This window comes from Mytilus californianus, unplaced genomic scaffold, assembly GCF_021869535.1.
Source record: "Mytilus californianus isolate M0D057914Y unplaced genomic scaffold, xbMytCali1.0.p SCAF_4, whole genome shotgun sequence".
Taxonomy (NCBI): Eukaryota; Metazoa; Mollusca; class Bivalvia; order Mytilida; family Mytilidae; genus Mytilus; species Mytilus californianus.
In genome coordinates, this window is record NW_026262690.1 from 66,734,708 (window position 1) to 66,756,560 (window position 21,853).

A 21,853-nucleotide genomic window follows, 5' to 3' on the forward strand; every position below is an offset into this window, starting at 1 on the left:
CAACCGAAAAAGAAGCCTTGTGGATATCAGGACAGTCAAGCTTTTGCTATTTTCCCTTGTATATACAATTTAAGGAGTATTCATGAGTATTCGTTTTTCATTTTCGGACTGGATAACAATAAAAAAAAATGGAAACGTAAAATTTAATCGTTTTAATGTCAAATTTAATCGTTTTAATGTAAAATGTAATCGTTTTTCATTTTTACATATTTTTATGTGCATTTTTTTTATGTTTAAGTCATGAATCAAATTTTTAAAAAAAATCTGGATTCAGCAAGACTTTTTCCCCGATTTAACATTATATATGTATATTTCTTTTTAGAAAAAAAATGTTTAAATAAGTCAAAACATTTTATTTAATCTGAGATTAGCCCAATAATTATAGGCTGCACCGTTTGTTAGAAATCTTTGCTTTATTTTGTTTTTACTGATACATGAGACTATTATATTTGTTCTTATTTGGCTTTCTGTTCATGTCCTTTTGGTCGTAAAGCTCTTGACATTTGCAGCATATTTACGCATCCCTTGCTTTCAAATATGCCGTAGGTTTCGAGCGTTCACGATAAAGGTCAATCCAGAAACACGCTATGGACGCACGAAATTTATAAAGTGTTTATTTCATTTTTCATGATAGGCTTAAAGTTTCAAATGTGATGTTATAAAACATTAAATTAGGTCACAGGCTTTTCTCTTAAAATTAATAAATTAGAGAACCGTTTCGGAATAGCTCAGTCTCAGATGATAATTAATTTTGAAAATTAAAAAAAATACTCCTTGTATCTAAGCGTATGTACACACCGTTGTTTGATTATATGTGGCAGAATAATCAGAAATGATGGCAGCCACCTAACGACAGAAGCAGAAGCTGTTTTATAAACCATATCGGGGTGACAATATTTATTTTCTTATTTTCAATGTCGTAAGCAATGCCTAAAAACTGACAAACGAAACGTGACTGATCTGTCTGTTTCCCATCAAAGTCAAAGGGTAATTATAGTAAATGACCCTTGCTTAGTTTTTAAAACAGGCTAAATTTCTATTTCAATACATTACTTTTTTGCAAAGTAACGTAAAAGATGTTGCGTTCTTGGTGCTCGGGGTCTGCACGCACGGTTTTACATTTTTCGATGATACTTGCGGCCACTAAGAAACGAGTTTTGACATTTCTATTTCCAAGGTACATAAACATAGTAGCTAAAATCAGTTATATAAAAATATGATGTTCTATTAAATGATCAGGTTGTTCTATTTTGAACTGACTAGAATAAAATCTAATAAGTTATACCAACGCACAGCAGGTCTATTAAAGTTTATCATTGACAAACAGCTGTGTTTACACTACAAAATTTATTCTGTGTACAGAAAACCCTGTGTAACTTGAAAATTTTAAGGCCTGGCAGCAAATGATAAATAAAATGAGACAGGTGATACCTAATGAGCCCTCAAAACCACGGTTACTCTTTGTTAATCAGATGCACGAAGTCGTATGCTCCTCGTATACAAATTTGCTGTAAATTGCAAGCTCCTTTAAGATGTTTAAAAAAATCCTGCAAAGGAACAAAAACTTGAAAAGAATTCATCGACCATCATGTGTTTTAAGGTCTGTCAGTGTGGTACAAATCAAACAAACTCTTCTTCCATGAATAATTTTCATTTTTAGTTTCAGAAAAATAATATAAAAATAAGGAGATGTGGTATGAAATGTCAATGAGACAACTATCCACCAAAGTTCAAATGAAGTGGATGTAAGCAATTAAACGCAACCGTATGGCCTTAACAATGAAAACACCAAACCATATACATTTGTAATCGACTACAAAAGGCCCTGACATGAAAAATATAAAACAATTCAATTGGGAAAACTAACGGCCTAATTTATGACAAAACAATTTACGAAAAACAAATATGACAGACACGAACCTGAATGACAGGCACTGAACTTCATGCTCCTGACTTAGGACAGGCACATATAGAATGTGGTGGGGTTGAACAAGTCTGCTGGCGCCAAACCCTTACCTGGGACAACTCATTTTTGAATTTTGAGATTCATTTTTTTTCATCACTACTAAAGATAGTAAAATATACAAACACATTATTTGACACTATTCACTCAGCTATATGTTTAACTCTTTAAATCACCTAGTGTTGAGAAGACATATATTGTCTAAAGCAATCAATACAATCCAGCCAACACATACATTTCCCACTAAGTTCATGTAAAGACAAGGACTATATATATATATCGATCCCAGTCAGCAGTAATTTCCATTGTGAATCTCTGAAATAAAATTATGTTGTGATAATCACAGGAATGCATGATTTTTTTGTAAATCAATAAAATTACCTTATAATTGGGTTTTATCAAACATAAATATGTGTGTGATAAATATGGATATTTGTTGCAGCAACTGCAAACATAAAATCTGATATGCTGCATATGCATTTATGTTTTTTTATTCTTTTATATGCTGAATCTGACTGTGTGTTTAGATTTTGGATTTTTGGCAGTACATTTAATTATATGGTCCACATTGAGGTCTAAAGGGTCCAAAATTAAACTTTGTTTGATTTCATCAAAAATTGAATTTGATGTGATGAATCTTGCCATGTATTTAGATTTTGGATATTGGACCATAATAGGTAAATGTCTTATTTCAAAATTTTAAGTTCTTAGACATTCATTCTGTGTCAGAAACCTATGATGTGTCAAATATTAAATCGCAATCCAAATTCTGGGCTGTATCAAGCTTGAATGTTGTGTCTAAGGTAAGACCTCTGCAGTCATTTAAAGCTGCACCCTGTGGAGCATTTTATTTACATACATACACTATAGTATAGTATTGTATACAAGTGACCATACATAATGTCTGGATTCTCCTTAGGTTTTGTTTGATAATTTACACTTTTAATCTCTGTTCAATGCCAGGTAAACCCTGACAGTGGGTGTTCATAATGTCATCAGTTGGATATAGATTGGCAAGTACATGAGAGTGGTATGACAAGTTTTAACCAATGAACAGGTGTTTCTGTGCTAATTACTTACCAAGCCAGAGCTGTTACTTTTTCATCAGGCTTCTTCTGCTAACTGATTAAGATAAATAATCAATTCATCTATAAACCCCAGCATTTATCAAATAAAGCAAAATGTTTTTTTTTTTTATTTTGAAAATCTTAGTGCATATAATATTCATTGTTTAATTTTATGAATAAATGACTTTAAGCTGAAAACCATCAATTTCAAATCAAATTGAGAAGTTTTTTTTTGTAAAAAAAGAGTCTTTTATGAGGATTAGATCTGATTATCTGTGTAACTCATAAGCTTTGATTCAAAAAGAAAAGTGAAGGTCAAGTCAATATTTTTTTTTAAAGTTAAAGGGACAAAAACATGATTTTTATAGTTTGATCTTTTACACCACTGTCCCAGGTTAAAGTGAGGTTTAAGTGCTTACAAACATGTTTTACTCTGCGACATTCTCTATATGCGTCTCCAAAATCAGGAGCCTGTAATTCAGTGGTTCTTGTTAGTTGCTGTTTATCATATTTTTTTTTCTTCATTGTTTTACATATTAATTAGGCCTTTGGTTTTCTCATTTGAATTGTTTTACATTTTGTCATTTCATGTCAGGGCATTTATAGCATTTTATATGATATGGGTTTTGCGCATTAATCAAGGCGGTAAGGTGACCTATAGTTGCTAAAAGTTGAAATTTTTCTGGGAACATCAATGTACTGAATCAATGCAAAAATGAAATTTTGCATACCGGTATGAAAAATTTTGTTCATAAAAATATAGAATTGGTTAAGAAAAATTTTCAAGATTCAGATACAAATGTAATCCAGACTATGCAGATATAATAATCGCAGTAGTTACGCATTACTATACTATATTTTAAAGCCTTTTTCTGTAACGAAAAAGGAAAGTATGCTAATTTAGCACTAATATCGATTTTGTCATCAGCAAATTAAAGCATAACTAAATTTGTATTCTTTTCAAACGGGATGCATAAAGACACTCCCACGTTCATTTTGATCTATAAAGAGGTTAAACTAACTATCCTACTGCCTGTCGTTACATTTATTTTTGGCATTGCACAAGTCATGTCTTCTTTGACTGTCCATGACGTTAAAGTACTAAATCCCTGGGATGTGTTTTAGTTGATTTTAGTGTCTGATGCATGATTTTTTATTATTAATTGTGTTTGGCTTTTAACTAGCTGTCAGTAACTGCGAGTACTCTCAAATTTTACTTTCTTGTTTATTTGACCTGTTGATACTAATTGTAATGCTTTTTTGTTATTTAATGTTATTCAGGGTTATATCTGGTCTATATACCAGCTTTGATAAGTGTATTACTATAAATTTTCACTTCGTACTATGAACATCAAAATTATTTATTTTGTAAAAATATTTCCTTTCTCTATTTGAACTGTACACGTATACCTAACAACAAAATTATTTTCATTTACCTGTGTTTAAAGTAATTGCAAATGGCTGATATTTTTGTTCGAGCATATTGTTTTTCTTAAATTGTTTAACATTTCATAGCGGTATAACATGTTACTTTTATTATTCTTCCCTTAGTTTATTTATTTTGTATTTACATTGTATCATAGGTCAAATTTATTTGTTCAGTGTATGTTCACTGGTGTTAATATGTCCTTTGATTGAGTTAAGCTATTTCAGTTGATATTTTATAGTGTGTCTTTCTATGTTGTGATGCTACACTATTGTTTCAGAAAAAAGGTGAAGGTTTGGTACCATTAAAACGTTTAAACCCGCTGCATTTGTTTACACCTGTCCTAAGTCAGGAATCTGATGTTCAGTAGTTGTCGTTTGTTGATGTGGTTCATAAGTGTTTCTCGTTTCTGGTTTTTTATATAGATTAGACTGTTGATTTTCCCGTTTTATTGGTTTTACACTAGTAATTTTTGGGGCCCTTTATAGCTTGTTGTTGGGTGTGAGCCAAGGCTCCGTGTTGAAGACCGTACTTTGACCTATAATGGTTTACTTTTATAAATTTTGACTTGGATGGAGAGTTGTCTCATTGGCACTCATACCACATCTTCTTATATCTATATACAATGTATGCTATAAATTGATTTTGTTTTGTTACATTGTAAATTGGTATGAACTATTATGCTTTGATTTAATATAAATCACAGAAATTCAAAAGGTAATTTCAGACTTGCAAATGTACAAAATGTACATGTACCAACTCACACGGGTGAAGAATCTTATACCAGTAGGTTTTCATTGACTGACATCAATCAATCATGCATTACCTCAGCCTTTGTTCACAGGACATACCAGTGTATTGGGTGATAGGAGAAAATAATCTTTGTAACGTCTGAAATGGGGTGCAAAAAAGGTAGAAAGTTTGAAATTAATAAAACAATTTGCTTTCATTTGAGTTTCGGATGTTAAAATATTTTTCACTGCATTATCACAAGAAGATATTTTCAGTCATACAGTAACGTTAAACAATTTTTTTTATATTTTGCATGCAGAACCAATTGGACCTCTTACAATACATCATGCAATGAAAAGAAAAGAAACACTTGAAAGTTTGTACTGGTTGCTTATCTCCTTTCCTCAGTGAAAAAAAGACAACTATTAATATGTCTTCAGGACAATTATTCGTCAAATTCTTTTAAAAATTATGACTTTTTGTATTCTTTCTTTGCACACATCATTTATATTTTAGCCAATTTACTTTTAGTTAATTTTAGCACCTTTAATCTGTTTAATGAATAAAAAAAAGATCCATCAAGATCAAGGAAAATGTTTAACTTTCTGCAAAACAAAATGCAATTGAAATTTGTATATCTAGGTGCTGCAAGACTAAAATTTCTAGGCCCCAAGGTTTGTCTGTACTCAAAATACATGTATATTACATTGATTTTGGTCAAATAGTTATGATGCACTTTACATTCGATCACACAAGCATGTATGAAAAGGGTTATTGGTATTCAGTCTGTTATTCTAAGATAAGTGCCAGATAAGCATGTCCAGTTTACAGTTCTATAAAACAAAACCATTGCATTTCTCTCTCAATGAAATTCTTGTTTTTAAAAGTCCTAGAAAACTAAAGTTTTATTTGTAGATAGAGTTAGATGACTTGTGGTTAAAACAACTTGATAATCATGTCTTTATAGATAATAATTGTTGACTGTAAATAGATAACCAGTAACAATTGCACCTTTGATTCACCTATTATCTGTGGTGTCAGTGTCGAGATATAGATCATATCTTTTGTTAATGCTGTCAATAGGATTTTTCAAAATTATGTATTTTACAGGAGACCAACAGGGGGAACTGAGTAGATGTAAGTATTATTTTCTTAAAATAATACATTTTATGACTATTTTTGTCCCACCATTCCTCAGGTCTTGTAAGTGCTCTCAGGTGTACAATCCTTACCAGATTTTTATCAGACATATGAGAGGTATCAGCAATGTCTACAACAAGTGTGAAAATTAGTGCTGATCAACTTTTTAATTAAGAGTTATTCCCCTTGGAAATATTAACTATATGGAAAATTGCTTTATAAGTGCGCTCTTATGGTTACAGTTTTTGGCAGATTTTTTTCAAACTTATATCAAAGGTTTATATTAGCACCATCGGACAAGTTTGGAAATCAGTGCTGATGAAATTTTGTTAATAGAGTTATGTCCCTTGGAAATATTAATTACATGGAAAATTGCGTTTTAAATGCTCTCACATGTTCAATTCTTGCCAGATTTTTATCAAACTTATATCAAAGGTTTATTCCAGCATTGGCTCAGACAAGTTTGAAAATCAGTGCCGAGCAACTATTTATAAAAGAGTTATGCCACTTGGAAATATTAATTATATGGAGAAATACATTGTAAATGCTTTCAAGCCTACATTTCTTTTTAATATACATTGTATTTATAAAAGTTTTTAAGAACAAAAACTATAAAAAAATTTAGTTGTTGTCCTTGGACAGATAAAATATGTGCAACACATGGGACATTGGAAGTCTGCTCTTTTATTAGAATAAACAAATGCTTTTTGAAAATAACACTTTTTTTTAAAAAGTAAGTTGCTCATACTGATGTCATATATGAAGAACTGTTTTTGGAGTAGCATCATACAAGTTGATACAGAATAACTACTGTAATCCAAGAATTCAAATATAGAAAAATATTCAACAAATAACTGAACAACACATTAATTCAGGAATGCATTGACCATCTTCGGCAATTTGCACCTACACTTCAGTTAATACCTAGCTATTCCCCTAGTTGAGACCAAATTTGTGTATGAAACTGTGTTCTGCTGTGTAACTAAGGCTCTTTGATTTAAGGCAAATTGTAACAACTTGTCTTGTAGCATTCAGTTTTTAATGAAATATTGTAGTTGTTGTGTTATGTAAACATGAATATATTTTAATAATGAACTTGATATAACCATATATTGCAAACAAAAGATTTTTATAAGAATTGACCTATCAGTTGACAATAACAGTATTATTTTATGATAATTGAAGGATGTGAGCCATGAATAGACAGCAGCAGAATGGGATTGGTCACAGGAAAAGTCTCAAACAAAATGGACACTATGAGGAACCCTCATGGCCTTCAACAGATACCTGGGATGATGTTATCCCATTACCTAGACTATCATTTAAAAGATCTGCATGGGTTATATTTACCTTAGCTGTCATCTGTTTTGCTAACAGTTATGATGGTGATTTTGTTTTCGACGATAGTGAAGCAGTGACAGGAAACAAAGATCTGAAGCCAGAAACACCATTACTGTCATTGTTTCATCATGACTTCTGGGGAAGAAAACTTGACTCCAAAACAAGCCATAAGTCATATAGACCACTTACAGTGTTGACATTCAGGTCAGAATGATTTGTTAGCATTAATTTATTATAATTGGGGTTGATTATTGTCTGCTGTGATGCAGAGCGAGATACATAGACATGCCAGAGGCAAGTGGCACTGGAATGATATTCTTTCTTTTTATTAGTCCCCTACAGACGAAGTCGAAGGGGAATTTAGGTTTGCACTCTGTCCGTCTGTCTGTCCGTCCGTCCGTCCGTCTGTCCTTCCGTCAGTCCGGCAAATCAGTTTTCCAGACTTTTTTTCTTCATGCTTGAAGATATTGATTTGATATTTGGTGTATTGTTTTATCATGACAAGTTACAGGTCAAGTTCGATTTTCATGATTTTAGCTTTTCTCCTTGTTCAGTTAATGCCCTTTCCCTAGAATTAAATTTTTGATGAAATACTTATTAATTACTAGATTTCTGTTCAAAGGGAATTAACTCATTTTTTTAACTTTCCCTAGAATTAAATTTTTGATGAAATACTTATTAATTACTAGATTTCTATTCAAAGGGAAATAACTGATTTTTTTTTAAAGATTTTTTTAAAGACATTGTATTAAGATAAATGAATTTTGGATTTTTTCCCTTTTCTTTAGTAAATAGTTTGAAGAATTTAGTGGTAGGTTTGCTCCATTACAATGAATGTTTAACCGGTAGGGGACTATGTATTGTCATGCAATACTCACAGAATGCTTGTTTTTTTTAAATTTAAGGATGATGCCTTATCTATGATAGATGTGGGTCATTATGTTTCTTTTGTCAGCGTGTTTGTCAGTGTTCTTTTCTCCCTCCTGCATCAGGTTAAAGTTTTTGTTTAAGATATTTAACCATGATGTATGGTCTCTTTTACTTGAAAATTAGTACACATATTCAGTATGATGTGAACTTTTATTTAGAATATATAGACCCATATTTTGCAGTTCACTGAATATGAGAATGTGAGTGAGAGTAGGAATGGTCTCCTATGGACACATATTCTTGTTTAAATTATGATTTGTAATGAGCAGTAGAAATGTAGAATATATTGCCATTTGAACAGTTTTAATACACACTTTGAATTTAAGATAAGAAACTTTATTATACCTCAGTTATCATTTTCTATATAAAATAAGTACACAATATTTTCACTATTTTTCAATTGCAAGCGTTGAACTATTTGACCAGACAATAGTTTCCAACTATTTGACCAGTCAATAGTTTCCAACTATTTGCCTTGATGAAACTATTTGACCGCAAGCATCATTATATTTCGCGGAATTTTAACTGCAGCTACGGGATTGGAGAATGTTGAGAATACCGTGGGAGTTATGACGTCACGTTTTACCTATTATATCTAGGGTTGTCCTTAGCATTTAGAATATATATGAAGTAAACGTTAAACAGTATGGTTGTGTTCCTGCTTTTATTATTACAATAGTTGATTAAGCTCCAACATTTAATGTCTGTTGTCTCTTTCGGTATAATAAAACACTTACTGACTGGATATGAGTGGAATAGTAAGTTTATTGTCCACTCGGATACAATTATTGCCCTCGGCTATGCCTCAGGGCAATAGATGCACATCTGGGGACAATAAACTTACTATTCCACTCATACCCAGTCAATAAGTATAAAATATTTTACATGATTTGTAAAAGCAGAGTTTTTCATTTGAGGTGAATTAGAATTAATGATGATACATTGTGTAATACCAACTTTTACCATTTTAGGTTTTTGTAAGAGGACTGATTTAAATGTTGATGGGCAACCTTTATTAAATATGCATAAAGACACACAAAGAAACTGCCAAAAATGTCAAATGATATTATACTATATGTATATGCAAAAACTTTTATACAATTGTACTTGTATTAAGGAACGTTACAAGAATATGAAGCAAAACTGAATCAGTCCTCTTAAATCCCATTTAGTTGATTAAAAAATATGAAGCAATATTCCTGTATGAGTCTAATTTTATCAATTCAGATGGAGTTACAGTTTAGCAGGTGGTCTCTATCCTATGAACTTTCACATCATCAACATCATACTCCATGGAATTGTATCTGTGTTAATGTTAGCCACATTCTCTCTACTGATGGCAGGATGTGAGGTCAGAGATGGTAGACCTATCTTTGGTTGTCCCAGAGCTGCACTGTTTTCTGGTGTTTTATTTGCAGTTCATCCAGTCCATACTGAATCAGTACGTATCCCACTGACTTTCTTTTAATTAGTCATGGAGATTTATTATTTGAGTTGTTTGAATATGGATGAAATATTTGCCCTTGGTATGAACAAGCAAATATCAAGTAATAACTATCTCTGAGAGTTACAAATAATGATTTTCTAGCTTACACAGAACCAGCAATTAGATTTCAGATAATTGATTTGAAATGACCAAAAACCACTTTTGTCATCATCTTTTCAAAACATTTTCAAGATTGAATTTATGTCAACTATTGATACAAATACAGACAGCTGATAGTTGTGTTTCTAAAATTTATTTTGTATGCGTGACATGTTTCTCATATGTCGAATATGAATACTGTAGGGTTAAAGAGAAGGATTTCTATAGTTTGGACAGTTGTAAGGTATAGAACTCACAAACTGATTCAGTTTAAAATCATTGTGATTATCATGGTGATTATTAGTGAATCACATTGACACATCTGTCTTTAGGTGTAATACCACCAAATCATAGTACGTCACATCCGGTTGCATACAAAAATAGGTCGAAAAAAAATATTCCCTTGAATTTGACAGTTGTAGGTAATTGATCCTACATTTCATTGCAGTAAAACATTTCTGGGTCATAAACATATATCTTGGGTATTTCAAAGCACCATTATTTTTCTATTTGGGGTTTCTATAGAATATTTTGGAAACTTGAGATTACATGGTTACTAAAGCTTGTACACAGGTTAATAAGGGGGAAAATTTGATTGGTTAACTTCCAGTGATGGTTATTTTCTTATATGCAATGAAATGTTATGTGAAATTTTTTCTATAGTACTGGACAGGATAAAACTTCAATCATGCCAAGTATTTCTTTATTTGAAACAAAGATAAATTCTACACAATTTTTTTAAAAGTGCATATTTAACAAAGACTAATAGGGGGAAATCAATGGTGGTATTACACCTATATATCCTACATAGGTAAAATATGACAAGTATTTAAATCTGATTGTTATCATTCAAAATCACCAGCAATTACCCTGTTTCTTACTGACTGTGAGAGACCCACATGGGTAGTCAAGGTCGTTAAACACCCCCCTAGTAGTACTGATTCAAGTTAATCTCTCAACACCAGCAAGAGTGATTTTCAACTGAATCAGGCTATGCATATTGTAGCAGTACTAAATTTATATCCCAGGGTTTCTTTAAAAATACAAGCATTTGTTTTAGGTTTCATAAGCTGTTAATGATTTGGACAGATTATCCATGAAAATTTTCATTTACCAGCATACTTTAAGGTCAAAAAATGTATTTGTTTGTATTTTTAACAATATGTCCTTTTATTACAGATTGCAGCTGTTGTTGGAAGAGCAGATCTGTTATGTGCTTTATTTTTTATTTTGTCTTTTCTTGGCTACATCAAAGCTTGTTTAAAAGGTAGGCTTTTAGTGACCACATTATATCTCATGAAATATCTATTATATAAACAAAAAAATAAAACACAAGAAAGCTAATTATGTATGTATGAATTCAGCCATTGATATCACAATGGTTTATTTAATATTTGAATACAGTATGGTTATAACAGTTATCTTTGTCGTTTCTTTTAATTTGTTTGGTCAGTGTCTGATATGTTAGAGAATATTTTGCCATAATGCTTCATTGATCATTATAGCATTCCTTTTTGATTTGTTAGTTCTTCAGGAGTTCATGATCAGGACTTTTGGACTATTATCCTATGTTCATAGCAACACTGTATGCCTATAAACATGAAAATAAATTTTGACCATAACCCTTATGAGATCTTTTATTCATTAGCTCTCATATTTAGCATGTGTAGTTGGATCATATTTTCCTGCCATTTTGACACATTATAGATGATATTGATTGCAAGAATATTTTTTTACACTGCACCTGCATACAAACTTAATCCTTACTTTTGAAATTAGCTGACATTTTTTCACCAGTTATTCATTTTGAACTAATGATCATACTGCAACTTGAAAAAAATGTTCAGTCCATTCTGAAAGGTAAAAGCGTTTTCTGTAAGCACAGTACTGTGGATTCATGATTATTCGTTGGATACCAATTTTCGTGAGTACAGATGAACCACGAATTTAAATGTTCAATAAATAAAAATTTTCTATCAGGCTGTATGCAGAATTTGGCAAAACAACAAAATCACATATCCAAGAAAAGGCAAGTTTTCCACAATCCATAATAAGTGGTACCCACGAAAATAAATGAATCCACAGTAATATGAAAAAAAAGTTGTAGGGGGAATGTTAAATAAAAACAGCAACCCCAAAACACAATAAAACTAAACAGGCATCTTGAAATTTACCGTGTTAACATGTAAGTAGAAATTTAGAGCTTTGTAACAAATTTATGCAGTAATAGTGATTAAATAGACTGTAATTGAGTTTTAATATTTCAGATGTTGATGATGAATCATTATACCGACCATCTTCAGCATCCATCTTATGGTTAATAGCCAGTATGTTACTGTGTGCTCTGTCTGTGATGTGTAAAGAACAGGGGATTACAGTGATTGTAAGTTATTCATTATTGATACAGATATTAAGACAGGGAGGTTACTTAAGAAAATTTTCAACTGTATTAAATGGTAGTATTGGTTAAAAACCTGTGTAATATTCTTAGAATAAATTATTCCAATTTTAATCTATTTGATTGCTGCAATGAAGCAATCCTTGATGACCAAATGCAGTGCAATTAATGGTTCCTTTCAAAATGGTGTCCACAAACTGTCCAACAAAAATTCTTTCTGCTTATTAAAGAACCCTTAAACTTGTGTAAACTTTTCTAGGGGTATGAAGGTGGCCAATTGCAAGACCCAATTTCTACCAGTGGTGGTCCTTTTTTTCTGCCCTCCAGCCCAACTTACTCACTTTCCAGTACCTACTTAATTTATGTATTGTTTTGTTCAATTTGTTCTTTTCCTGAACATATATGAAACTAAAAACCTTAACAATTTTTTTTTTCAATTCCAGGGAATAATAAGTGCTTATGACATACTTATAATATGTAAAATAGATCTGTTAGAAATAATTGGCATCAAGAGTCAGACTGAAACCATTAAAGCTGATGAGCAGGTAAATCTTATACTAAAGTTATTGAAGTATAGTTAATAACTTAATAACAACTGCACTTAATTCCAAGGTATCTATAAATAGATTTCCATATACTCATAAAATTTTGAAAAACTAAACATCAGTCGAAAATATGTCAAATGACAGTAATTCAATTTAGTTATACCGGCTCTTAATACAGTGCACAACCCGTTATTTATGTAACAACTATTTATGCTAATATATAGTTGAACTCTAAAAAAAAAAGAAGAAAACCCCCAAAATCATACATGCAAAAAAACACAAGTCACAATGTATCAACTACAGGAAAAAGGATGAGGTTATGTCTGCAACAATCATACAAATGTATTGAAAATGTGTATGGAGAGAATGACTCATTAAAGAAACGATCAAAATTTAGAAAACTGATCAGCACAAACCCATACAAAACCTGGGCTGATCTTAATTGCTCTGGAACAGTAAGAAGAACCTGCTAAACATGTGGCATCCATTGTGTTCTTCGTGGTAAATACAAATTCAGTGATGAGTATAGTTTTGTGATGTCACAATCGAGGTGAAGAGGACAGGATTGTGGCTAATGCAATTTTTTCAAGATTGATTCATGCATACAAGAAGCAGTTATCAAACTTTATTTTGTTGGAATACAGCTTTTTGTATTGATGTCACGTTAAGCTATCAATTATCAATCAATCAAACTATATGTAGATCCTGAATTTAAATGCCCAATTCATCTGGATGTTTGGTACAAATCATCAATGTATCAGAAAATGCATAAATTTCTAAGAATTGATTTGCTCAATTGTAATCATACTGAATTTTTCACACTATATTTTTGATTTTTTTTTCAGGAGTTTGTTAAACCATGGAAGAAATGTTTATTGTTTCGTCATATAATTTTATTGGTCTCAGGACTCATTATTCTGACAACTAGGTGGAGAATAATGGGCTCTACCACACCAACATTCCAAGTCTTTGATAATCCACATTCCTTTGTAAATGGATCACTTTTTAGGGTAAGAATAATTAATTCTTAGTAAACCCTTTTCTTGAATTTCTAAATTTTTGAAACTTAACATTCTTTATTTGGTTTTAAAATTTTTCACTTAATATATTTTACTTCAGTAACAGATGGCATTTTGAATAAAGTCATGGTATTCCAATATGTGTTTTTAACCTTATATACATTGTTGGTTATTTTTTTAATTGCAACTTTTATTTATCCATGTTAGCACCATAGTGATGTTTCTGCTTCCTTTTTATTAACAATGAAAGTTATGTCAATAATCTCTTATATACTGTGAAAATCATGAGATCCAGTTAAAGATAAAACATGATAATTAAAAAAAAAATATGATTTGATGAAGTTAACCAGTTACATTGATAAGATTGAAATTTTTTATAATAATCAATCTTTTTTTCAGGCATTAAATTATAATTATTTATACAGTATAAACAGCTGGTTGTTAGTAAATCCCTGGTGGCTGTGTTTTGATTGGTCGATGGGATGTATTCCTGTGATAGAATCTCTTTCTGATTGGAGGATAGTGGTTGTTATTGTGTTCTGGATAATATTAGCATCTTTACTGTTTACATCTTTGAATGGAATTCTGAACCAACAGAAAAGGTAACCTATATAAACTAGTGTCCTTTGACTATTTCTCCCTTGCTTATGATCATCAATTCATTATTGCCTCTCCTTATTTCTATAATCAATGCAAAACATTTTTAGCTTATGTTTCCCCAAAGAGATAGTATGAGCTATTGAGATCATTTCGTGTCTAATTAACATTTAAAATATCATCTCCCTTAAAAAGAAATTAACATTTATAAAATCATCTACCTTAAACTCATTAGAACCAGACTTGGTCTATATCAAGTTATGAAATTCAGAATTATTATTAGGTGATGCGACTTCCAATATAGCTGTCTTTAATAAACATAATTTTAACTTGCAATGTCAGAGGCGAGAGCAGGTCAAACAACAGGTGTACTCCATCTGTCTGGTTGTCATTCAGTCCCATCTGAAACTCATTGAGGATACCTAGTTTGTACCATGCATATATCCAACAGTTATACCCTGATATGTATCCTGAACCATAGGTAGTTAGATCTCCTAATAGATAGATGTGGAAGTTAGAAATTTACCAAAACAACCATTTCACAATATTGTCTTGATGACCCACCCCTATTTATGGTTAATGGCACTAAGGTAGCAATACACAGTTATGAGAGTGTGGTATTGCATTTTAACCATGGTGGATTTTTCAAATATGAAAGTAATTGTGCAATACAATTCATTTTTAGACAGCTGATGACTAATTAGGCCTTCAAAGTGGGTTTATCTGAACATCAAGATTATTTTTTACATGTTTTATAGGCTATTTTTTGTTTGACTGTCCATATTTTCATATTCAGACCGGCCATAGGTCTAGAAATTATTGTAATGTTTACGAACACTTTTTTCATACGAATTTTTTGACACAATTTTATAAAAAATTGAGATGAAAGACGTATGATTTTTATTTGATCTCTTGGTAGATATTTGTAAACAGTTTCAGAAAAGGCATCATTCAAAGAGATTGAAATTCTACTTTAAGCCAAATTTTGGGGAAATATTTGACATCTTAACACCACTTTTTGCAGTATTTTATAGTAAATAAATGCAGAATGTTCCCATGGATACACCAAAAAGAAAATATATTTAATCATTTTAAATCAAATCTATTGAAGATACTGATTACATACGTATGACACAAACAGTAAGCTTAATTTGTAAGAAAGCAAGGAAAGGGGAAGTTTTTTTCCTAACTGTATATTGCTACCTAATGTTCATCAAGTACTATCCTTATCACATATTTGTGTAAACTTTGAAAACATCATTAAATTAACATGTTAATAGTATTTGTCTATTGTTAATGTTTGTTTTTATCTTTGTTTGAAATAGACCTAAAAGTAAATTGTTGATTTTTTTCCAAATAAACGTAATTGATATAGAATATATTGATTTACAGAAACATAACAATGGCATTAGCATTCCTAATTATACCATTCCTACCAGCTACAAACTTATTTTTCCGTGTTGGTTTTGTGATAGCAGAGCGTGCACTTTACCTTCCAACAGCAGGATTCTGTATTATTGTTGTGACAGGAGTTAGTAAACTATGCCAAGATAAAGACAAAAGAGAGGTAAAATATATGTAGTATATCATTTAGGAATAACTAAAGCAACTTTTATTCATTTATTCACTTAATAATACATAGATATAAAGGAAAAAATCCCCAAAAGTTACATCATAGTAAATGAACAGCTGCGCCACGCGCGCATGATACGCCTGTTGTCTTGTGTGTGAGGTTTTATGCAATAATCATAAATCGTTTCTGAGATACAGCCCGACATGTGAAAACCCCCTCTTTTTAAAAAAAAATCAATAACTCTAAAATGAAATTTTGAATCATCACCAAAAGGTATACAGATCTTGAGATTAATATAATTAAGAAGTGTGTAAAGTTTTAAGCAATAATCATAAATTGTTTTTGAGATACGGCGCGACATGTGAAAACCCCCCCTTTTTTTTTTTACAAAAAACTCAATAACTCTAAAATAAAATTTTGAATCATCACCAAAAAGTATACAGACCTTTAGATTAATATAACTAAGAAGTGTGTAAAGTTTTAAGCAATAATCATAAATCGTTTTTGAGATACGGCGCGACATGTGAAAAAAATACCCCCTGTTTTAGTTACAAAGTCCCGTAACACAAAAAGTTTTAATCTTATTTTCACCAAAAAGTATACAGGTCGTTTGACCATCATAAGAAACAACTATGTTAAGTTTCATGAAATTTGGATAAGTTGTTCTCAAGTTACCGTGCGACATGTGGACGCCGGACATTTGTATACCATAACACGTCCCGTCAAAATTTTGACGGGCGTATAAAAACCTAATATTAAAAATACATTTAAATAAAATAGCCCAATTATAAAAAAGAAGATGTGGTATGATTGCCAATGAGACAACTCTCCACAAGAGACCAAATGACACAGAAATTAACAACTATAGGTAATTGTACGGCCTTCAACAATGAGCAAAGCCCATACCGCTTTGGTTCATAATCTTTCCTGCATCCACTGCTGTTGCAATATTCATTGAAGTGTACACTGATGTTGCTAATGACATATCTTCATTGTTGACATTATGGCATAATTGTCTGTGTTATTTTAGTGAACTTTTCATTTTCTTTTACAGATAATTAGATATTGTATATACTATTTAGTATTGATGTTCGTAATAAGATCTGTACATAGAAGTGACCAATGGAGACAAGAAATGCCATTATTCCTGTCTGGTGCTAAAGTTTGTTCTCTTAACGCAAAGGTTTGTTTTATGTTGATACATTCTGAATGGTGGTTGAAAATATAGAAATATTTCAAATTCTTTGTCCTTTATTATCCTTAAAGGAGGTCTTTTGGACTTAGAAAGAAAAAGAAAGAAAGAAGAAAGCAAGCGGGGACTTAGCTGGCTTTATATTTAGACATCAAACAATAGAGTTAGCACATAGCCATTAGGCTAATCTGCCCGCTTTGCACCAGCCTTGATGGGAATCAAACCACACTGAATTCATTTATTTATTACACATACCTGTTGTGCTTTAACAGAGATAAGTTAAACCTCAGAGAATCATGAGTTGGACCCATTACTTCAGGGAAATCAAGCAATTTCTGCTCCACAAAGCATATCATACAAGTTCAGTTATGTTAAAACTGGTGTTGCATTTAATTTTTTTAATTCCATAGTTATACTCTTATAAAGTCAGGGTATACATATGAATCATCCTGCCTGTCTTTCTATTATTATTATAGGAGCAACTATTCCAAACTATCAGATGAATGTTACGAAATTTTACACAAAAGTAGTACATTACATAAATATGTCCATGTAACAAAATAAGTTAGACATCTCAAAAGAGAGATAATGAAACTAACTCTCAAAACTAAATTTGAATACGACTCCCTTTAACATTGACCATGTACAAAATCAGAGATAACTCACCATCACCAAACATATTTTTACTTAGAGGTTAATGGAAAAAATACATCTTAAAATGGAAATCTTTTTGTATTATTACAATGATTGATTAAGTAGTATACATTGGTACCTAGTAAGTAGTACATGATTCTTTTGAGCCTCAAGTTTAAATTCAGTAAAGTCAAAAAAGATATTTATTGCACAAATGATAATCATAAATTCTATACAGGATAAATTCTAACTAAATTGAATATCTAAGTTGTGTATTACAGGTACACTATAATATTGCTAAGCTGAATGGTGATAAAGGTAATGCTGATATAGCTATAGAGAAATACAGACTTGCAATAGAGTAAGTTTATCACATGTTTCTTGCTCAAAAGATGCTGTTTTAATAATTCTTTTTTTAAAAGTGTTCAGAGTTTATAGTTTTATAGAAAATATGGCCAACTAGTAGTTTATTATAGCTTTCATAAAATATCTATGTCATTAGAGCTATTCTACCAAAAAATATATTTGACAACAGATATGTTAGTTTGCCTGTCATTTACTCAGCCATTACAGGTGTTCAGAGAATGATGAGTATTCATTGGACACATGGTATAATTATTGTGGAAATAATGAGCTATTTTCATAACTAACCCACTAAACTGTTATTTAGCACACTACTGTTGGAGAACATGTTTTTTTATGTTTATTTAAAAGTCTGTTTAACATCATTTTTATCATACAAAATCATATCAAACATGAGTTTAAATTGAGTTAATTTTAAGACATTATTTAAAAACATAACAGTTACTGTAATTCATAATTTTTGCATTTTCATTTTTATATTACTCTTAAGATGTTTGAGTGTATTGGAATTTGATCAAACTTTATACAAGGTTATTTATTTAACCTTCAGATTAAATGAAGAATATGACCAAGCAATGAATAATTTAGGAAATATCTTAAAAGAGAAAGGAGACTTGAAAGAAGCAGAAAAATTGCTGTTAAAAGCTGTTAATATCAGGTATTTTATAATTTGTGGTATTGGTTTAATTAAATAGTAAAGCCATGTTTTGTTTGCTTATAAGCACTCTCTAAAAATACATGCAAATTCATAAAAAAAACATTATTTTTCATAGGCTAGAAACTTCCCTTTTCAAGTATTACAGGGAAAGAAATATGAGTCTGGCCTATAGCTTTTTCTAAGCTACAGCGTTGAAAAGTGTTTTTGTTTGTCTGCGACACTAAGGAATGCTCTTACGGTGTTGACGACAGTGTTATCTATTTGTATAAAGTTTGATATTTCAGAAGATAAATGACCTGAATACTTCATACCTTGTAAATAAATGATTTATGCTCTGAAGTTTCTGTCAGGCATATGTCTGCTATCTTTGGCCTAATTTATAGTTATTATCACATGATTTTTTAAGTTATTATGAGTAATACAAGGACTATGTTGGGTATATATACTCATTGCAAGGTATATGTTATAAGAATAAGGAGATGTGATATGATAGCCAATGAGATAACTGTACACCAGAGACCAAAGAACTTGGATGTAAGCAACTACACATGACATTTTTATATGTATTGTCTATCATTTGTTGTTTCGAAATTATTGGTCTTTTGTTGGGCAATGTATGACAAATATATGTTGAAAAACCTCGCCTGTAATTATAAATTATGTAATTCATTGACCACTCCTGACATGTGTAACTTCAAGGCATATTTTAGCGGCGATCGATGTCTTTCAAAATTACTGCACTTTTCTTGTATCCCTGGTGCTTTCGACTGGAGAACCGTTGTACACAAGCATCACACAAGTTGGCACTCCGAGGTGGGTGGGGAGCAAGAAGGTGAACTGTGGTTTATTTTTATCAATAGTACCCCTTAAGGTACGCTAGGGGCCGTCTTGACCTTGTTGTAGGGTATGAATGATTCGTTCATTGTTGAAGACCCTACATCATCTTTTAAGATGAAGAACAGGAATAAAAGCCCTGTTCATTGATAATTTTCTATGTTTTCTATGTATTGTGTGCGATTTTGTCCCATGTACATTTACTCCATATCCTTTCATTTTCTATTAAGACAGGGTTCACCAGACCTTGACCTCATTTCATGGATCAGTGATCAACATTAAGCTTTTGTGGTTAGGCCTGTTTTTCTAATACTTTAAGCAATAAGTCAACTATATTTGGCGATAGAATGATTGGAAGATGCTAAATTCTGTCTGGCAGGGTTCATCTGGCCTTGTAACCTCATTTTCATGGTTCAATGGTCAACATTTAGTTTACATGCTAAGATCCTTTTCTTTGATAGTATCAGCAAAGCTTAACAATATTGGTGAATAGAATAATTGCTTGGTGTATATGGCCACCATCCTGTTAGTATTACGACCACAATATTTGGTGTATGGAATGATTGTAAGGTGTACATGTCTGTCTAGCAGGGTTCATCTGGCCTTGATCTCATTTTTATTGTTCAATTGATTATGTCAAGTTTATGTGATACTAGAAGTTAAATCTTGATTTTCAATGATTTTCAACATGAAATTCAATCATGATCAGTAAAGCAAGTTGATTATATTGGAAATTTATATTTCAGAGATGATTTTGCAGCAGCTTGGATGAATCTTGGAATAGTACAAGCCTCTTTACATAAAAACAACTCAGCTGAGAAAAGTTACTATACAGCATTAAAACACAGAAAAAGATATCCAGATTGTTACTATAATCTTGGAAATATGGTAGTTATTTTTTTAATCTGTCTTGTGTATCAACTAAAGGGTTGTCCATTCAACTTATCATACTATTATCAAGTTAAAAAGTTTTGACTTTGCGGTATGTTTTATACACCCTGAAGGTGTACATGCTATCAGGATTTTGATTTTCCAGAACTATTCACAACATTATTGTTTGATTAGTTGTAAATTACACTATAAAGGTGACATATTTGCTTTGCTTGTATCATTTTTTGTTACACTTTGTCCTTATATCCTTAATTGCTTTTTTCTGTTCATATATATTTCTTTAAAATTTAATGTCATTAAAACTGTGAAGTAACTTCAGTAACATTATTTTTTATTGTAATCAGATAAGTATTCTTTATCTCAGTTAGAATTAAAATTACTGCTTATTATTAAAGAAGAGTTTTTTCATATCATTTCTGTAATGTTCCCCCATACCTTTTTATTAGATGTGTTGGCTGTAAACAATCAGCAGTACAAATTACCCATCCATTATCTGTTTATAACAAGTTCGTTTATTATAATTCACATGTAAAATTTCATATTTTGAATTATTCTGAAAAGTGTATCATTTGTTTTGCTGTTTTGACAGTATCTTGAGATGGGGAAAAACCAATTAGCAATACAAGCCTTCAGAAATGCTACACAACAGAAACCAGACCATGTAAATGCCTGGGGAAATATGGTTATTCTCTTAGATAATATAGGTATGTATCTGTGTTTTATATGTTCAAGAACAGGATGACGACTAAGCTCAGTTGTGTTTTATCAAAAGTAAAGTTTACTGTTTCATTCAAGTAATATTACATTTATATGGTTTTTAAGACTAGTTAAAAAATTTTGCAAGCAACAGTTTGAATTGAATTATTGCCTCTATTTTCAATATTCATTTGTCAACTGATAAAGTAATTGCACATTTGCAAGGAATTTTGTGTACACTGTATAATAGCTCTCTGTTTTGTTTTATGA

At 31.2% G+C, this 21,853-nt stretch overlaps 1 protein-coding gene across 2 annotated transcripts in view; it reads left to right on the forward strand.

The window, feature by feature from the left end:
* The first annotated feature begins 1,132 nt into the window (after positions 1-1,132).
* Positions 1,133-21,853, forward strand: part of LOC127738388 (protein O-mannosyl-transferase TMTC4-like) — a 28,216-nt gene continuing 7,495 nt past the window's right edge. The window contains exons 1-15 of one of the 2 annotated variants that reach the window (XM_052249618.1): positions 1,133-1,177; positions 6,299-6,325; positions 7,514-7,873; positions 9,827-10,040; positions 11,364-11,451; positions 12,452-12,567; positions 13,026-13,127; positions 13,973-14,137; positions 14,546-14,748; positions 16,136-16,310; positions 17,371-17,499; positions 18,423-18,502; positions 19,055-19,162; positions 20,743-20,884; positions 21,477-21,591. In XM_052249618.1, the coding sequence (XP_052105578.1) occupies positions 7,524-7,873; positions 9,827-10,040; positions 11,364-11,451; positions 12,452-12,567; positions 13,026-13,127; positions 13,973-14,137; positions 14,546-14,748; positions 16,136-16,310; positions 17,371-17,499; positions 18,423-18,502; positions 19,055-19,162; positions 20,743-20,884; positions 21,477-21,591 (1,987 nt within the window). In that variant the 5' untranslated portion in view covers positions 1,133-1,177; positions 6,299-6,325; positions 7,514-7,523. The remainder of the gene's footprint in view (positions 1,178-6,298; positions 6,326-7,513; positions 7,874-9,826; positions 10,041-11,363; positions 11,452-12,451; positions 12,568-13,025; positions 13,128-13,972; positions 14,138-14,545; positions 14,749-16,135; positions 16,311-17,370; positions 17,500-18,422; positions 18,503-19,054; positions 19,163-20,742; positions 20,885-21,476; positions 21,592-21,853) is intronic. The other variant, XM_052249619.1, reaches the window with a different exon arrangement.